Raw genomic sequence first — 5,458 nt, forward strand, 5'->3', positions numbered from 1 at the left:
AGTAAGCAATCTTATAGTATTGGATGTTCATGCAGATCGTATTTCCGAAAAGGCCAATCAGCTCATATTAGCCATAGAAAGTATGGCACGCCTGCGTGGTCAAAATGCCTCTGAAGGTGAGACTGTTCGCTTGGGAGAATTCACGGTAGTGTCGTGTGTTGCTACCATTGCTTATGAGCCCCCAAAGTCTGGCAAGGTGAGCCATGGTCCTCATGCATCGTCGTCTGCTAATTACAATGAGACAATGAGTAGGACGTAACGGAGGTCGTGGTTTGCTTGATGTGTGCAGGATGTTGAAAACCAGAAACTGGAAATGATCTGTAGGTGGGAAGACCGTATGAAACCAACAGTGAAATTGCTCCCCGCCCGAAATAGTGAGGAGGATCCAAAGGTACTTCTCTCTCTTTCTCACCTTAACTACTGGGGGTCACAGTTTTATGTTCTTGATACACACAGTCCCTTTTCAGGACCGGACCGATCTAAATACCTCCGCGGTCGATGTCCTATGTGAAGTCAAGGAAGTGATACCGAAGGCTGACGCCTCAACTGAGGGCCAGAAAAAGAAAGAAGGGCAGAAAGAAAAGGCAGGGAAAGGAAAGGAAAAGCAAGAGGACCAGAAAAACATAGAAGGGCAGAAAAAGAACGAAGGGCAGAAAGAAAAAGCAGGAAAATGAAAGGGAAAGCAAGAGGGCCAGAATGCCCACTTTGAGGACAAGAAGTGAAACCAAGCATCAAAACCACGCTTTGATTTTTGCCCCTTTATTTTCACTGTTCCCCCTAATAAGCCAGCTTGCATGCATGATCGGGCAAACCAGTAGTATTTTTTTATAGCTTCGTCCACTCACGTCATTTAATTTCGTCAACTCCTCGATGCAATGATGCTACACAAGACTAGATTCGATCAATCTGTTCTTGTGGTTTGGTTATTACTTCTGGTTTGTTATTCTTGGACGTCAACGCTTCTCATTTGGGCTATTTGCCCTACTCGCTCTATCCCGTCATAATATTAATATAATAAGTGGATATTTAGCTTTTGCCATAAGTTAACTATAAGCTAGGGACCTCCAATGCACCCCAGCTCCAAAAATCCACTCTCTTCTCATTTGGGCTATTTGCCCTACTCGCTCTATCCCATACCAATCTTAATTATTGGATATTTAGCTTTTGTCATTAGTCCAACTATAGGTTCCGTCACTCCTCTTTGGCAAGGCGAGGGGAACCTAGCGCAATTCACCGGTTTTCCCGTTCTCCGCCTCCTCCCTTCCGCCCGTGCTCCGGGTGCGGTGAGGTGTCAGTCGTCGTTGTGCCTGTTGTCGCTGCTTGCCGGAACCCACGATAGGCCCCTCTCCTCCCACAGACATATCTGGCCACCGCGCCTGGATCTAGGTGGGTCGTTGGCCGCACACATACGGGCACCCTCTGAGCAGCGGTGTGTTGTCCATGTTCATCAGTGTCTGGGGTCTATACAGGTAAAATTCATTTTTGAAAGTGTGACATATACTTTTGTAACTACTTGCCATGTTACATAAATTTTAGTTCTGTTCTAGAAATTCAAAATATCATACTGGAATTTGAATTTGAAAAATAAAGTAATTCAATCTATTGCATATATTAGGACTTCGCTCGCTCCACCGATTTGCACTACATGAGGCTCCGCTCCGAGAAGCTAGCTTCACGGAGCCAAGGCGTTCGGCCCAGCTACTCGCGTGGAGCCGGAGGAGCGCGGAGCTGGAGAGCTTCCGAACGGCTCCTAGATTTCACTAACTTGGGAGTCTATTTTAGTGATGCCTTTTTCATCCTTGTTATACTTTCAATGTAGGTAATATATAATAGTTGTAGTTCAATCCAATTTAGTGTCCCATTTAAATTAAAAAAAAAATTTTGTGTCCACCAAATGGATGACTAAACATTTTATGTGGATAATCCACGGTACATTTTTCTTCTTTCAATATGTTTGGGGCCCCTTATATCAACCATTTTCATTGTATTGTGGATTGTGAGAAGCTTGTGTGTATATAAGATTCTATGAATCAACAGGGGAATTGATGCACCGTACCTGAGCTGAAAATGGAGTATGGGATGGAGTCTAGAATGAGCTGGTGAATCTCATCAAGGGAAAATATGTCATGATTCATGTTTATGAGAAGGACCAGTACGAGCGATACATTGGTGATATCTACCGTGACGGATGTTTATCCAAGTGAAACAGAAAATTCTAACATTGTGATTCTTCTGATTGCATTTTGCATGGTTATTGTAAGATTGATAATGGTTGGTGTCTACATTCGGTAGGAGCAAATGCTGAAGAGGGGCTTCGCATGGTATTCCAAATTTATGACAATTTATTTGAACTTGGGTAAGTACGAAATTTGCCCCCTCAAAACTCGAACTTGTGTTTAATTAGGACAAGTGTTATATAACACCTCCATTGCCAAATTTACAGGCTATCTAATGCCACGGGTGGACAATTAAATTGTAACTGTATAGTTTGTATTTTAATTCTACTTAAAATATGACTAACTGCATAAGAAGGCCCAACCTATATATATTGGAGGCTCAGGTAAAAACAGTGTCGTCCAGCACTCTGGTACCTAAACTAAAGTACCAAAAACAAACCCTAGACCTAATGTCTTTATATGAATGTTGGCAATTTTTAGATGGATAATGAGATCTGTGAAGCCCTATCAAGGATGATAGAGGAGGAGAAGAATACTGAGGAAAAAGCTAGGGACATCAAACGGAACTGGATAGTGTTGTAGCTGAAAACTGTATGCTAAATGGTCAGCTTCAGAAGTCGAATGATGCGCTTCGAAATGAGAAAGAAGCATGTAAGCGCATCAAACAAAGGGCTGTTTGGGTTGGCACGTCTATACTTATTGTTGGTATTGCAGTGTTGTGCAGCAAATGGAAAACAACTCCTAGGAAGAATGGTGTTGCTCAGATAATCAGATGTATCACTATGTCAAGATTATGATTTAGTAACTGATAGATATGCCATGGCAGATAAAAACAGTGTAATCAAACCTTGTGGTAATAAGTGGTAACACAATTTATATGTACTTTTGTACCCTTTGTTATAACGGCTGGGTTTATTGGAGCACATAATAGTTGAGAATTTATCGCAGCGTGGTCTCAGCTGCGTCTACTACAACGAACTTCAGCTAAGCTCTAACGCACACTGCTGCAATAAATTCCCTTTCAAGTAATCTATCCATCCTGGCAACACAAGCTAAATGATCTGATTGCTGAGGTTATGAGCTCCTGCCAGCGGCAAACGATCTGTATTATTTCCTCTTTAATATTATCAAGTACTCCCTCCGTCCGAAAATACTTGTCATTGGAATGGATGTATATAGATGTATTTTAGTTGTAGATACATTCATTTTTATCCATTTTGATGACAAGTAATTTCGGACGGAGGGAGTACACATTACTAGTTGGCTGCAGTTTGAGATTTAACAAGGAAACTGCAAAGGGACCCAACTGCTGTTTTCTTCAGTTATTGATCATATTCCTAACTGAGTATCTGTATGTGCAGCTACGGGTGCAAGCGGGCATCTCGCATAAGCCCGCAAAATCGGCAGATTAGTTCAAACTTAACTAAATCTGAACTGGAAAATTATAACAGACCTGATATACTTTGACTTGGAAGCGGGGCGGATTGGGTGCCGCTCTGCACCCCTATGTGCAGCAAGAGTGGTACGGTTTTCCTAAACTACACTACCTTAGCTAAGAAGCTATGCTGCACACTGCAACAATTAATTTACTTCTGAAACGATCTATTCATCGTGGAAAACAAGTGCAGCTAGCTTCTTGTTAGCTTGGTTGCAGTTTAAAAAAAAACTTCATAATTACTCTTGTATATATTCTGTTTTTCTCTGAATTAAACCTGCTAATCCAGAAACCTCACAAGGCAATGTTCGCACATGAACACGTCACCGTGTACCTCCAACACCGAGGGTGATGCACCGCAGCTCACGTCGAAGGAGACCCGTCCGGAAGCGCGGTACGCAAGCAATCCGGCGGGCGCTTTTGAGCACCCGAAACCCCACGCGCCCGGGAGGGACCCCGTCTGACGCGCGGCGGCTATGGGCTGCCCTAGGCCGGTTCGCCCGCCCCTAGAGCCTCGAGGATCGCTGCCCTTCAACACGAAGAACGAACGAAGAACGAGCGAGAAATAACCAGGGAGATATGTAAAACTAGGGTAAAAAGTAGATGGGTTTTGCGATTGCGTGCTGTTATTCAATCGGCCATCACCTCTTACATATATATGATGCGGCTGGACTTTCCGTACAAGAAAATGACTCAAATCCCGTCCAAAACATCAAAAGATAACCTAACTCGGATTAGGAGGGCCGGAACTTCCGGTCAGCCCGGAACTTCCGGGCTAAAATTACATCAAGTTGCCCTCTTGCACAGCTCCTGTAGGTTGCATATGGCTTCGGATCGCGATGGTCCCAAAAGCAAAGTTGTAGATCTTGCAATATAGAAAAATTCCTTAGTTGATCACTTTTTCATCCGAGGTCATCTTGATGTCGAAAATGGCCCCGCAAATCTGTAAATAATGTTAAAATTCCAGTTTTCGGGGTGCACCGCGTGCAAACTTTCGGTTTAGCCCGGAACCTCCCGGAAGTTTTGCCCGGAACTTCCGGGGCAGATTTATGCAGAACACTGTTTTGGCTCTAACTTTTGCATACGAACTCCGATTTAGACGTTTCTTATATCAAAATCGATCGCTTTGACGAGACAAAGACAATATGTGTAGAAACTTTTCTCATATGAGGCCATCTTGGGGGCGTAATCAGCCGTATAGTATTCTGAATACAAAATCTCAGTGCTTCAAACACAACTTCGGCCTTAGAGATGCGATCGGATGGCTATGGCCCAAATATCAAAGTTTCTCCTTTTGACGATACGGAACTTTCTCACTTTGACCACTTTTCCATTTGAGGCCATCTTAATTAAGTTCTTGACCGTGCCAAAATCTGGTGTCAACACATGCCCCCCTGTTTTTCGGCAAACTTGCATGCCGAAAAATAATTTGCAATGTATTTGTTCTAAGGACGATGTCAACACTCCATCGGCCATTTATTTTTCTCAGGACGATAATTATGTATCGGCCATGTTTATGCTAAGGGCGATAGTTATATATCGGCCGTTGATTTTAACTTCTTGTTCACATCATACCTTGTAATCGATTACCACCAATCGGCTTTAAAGAGATGGGAATGAACCCGTTCCTTGTAGCACTAAGGAAATCAAACTCCGAGAGGTCACGCCCTGTTAAGCAAGTTACATCGGGATGATTCCAATCCATCGATGCATCGGTCAAAGCAACACAAGCCGAATTATCCGCGTGAATGATTTCTACCTCATCATCGATCCATTGTATTAAAAATTGATGCATGATAGACGACACACATTGGTTAGCATGAACCCAATCGCGACCTAATATAAC

The 5,458-nt window shown here is 43.1% G+C and overlaps 1 protein-coding gene across 1 annotated transcript in view; it reads left to right on the top strand.

The window, feature by feature from the left end:
• LOC119369018 overlaps window positions 1-934 on the top strand; it is a 2,578-nt gene extending 1,644 nt beyond the window's left edge. Inside the window, exons 3-5 of the mRNA XM_037634094.1 lie at window positions 36-196; window positions 290-391; window positions 468-934. Coding sequence (XP_037489991.1) covers window positions 36-196; window positions 290-391; window positions 468-674 — 470 coding nt within the window. The 3' untranslated portion in view covers window positions 675-934. The remainder of the gene's footprint in view (window positions 1-35; window positions 197-289; window positions 392-467) is intronic.
• The last annotated feature ends 4,524 nt before the right edge of the window (window positions 935-5,458 follow it).

The sequence above is a fragment of the Triticum dicoccoides genome, chromosome 2B (assembly GCF_002162155.2).
Source record: "Triticum dicoccoides isolate Atlit2015 ecotype Zavitan chromosome 2B, WEW_v2.0, whole genome shotgun sequence".
Lineage (NCBI taxonomy): Eukaryota > Viridiplantae > Streptophyta > Magnoliopsida > Poales > Poaceae > Triticum > Triticum dicoccoides.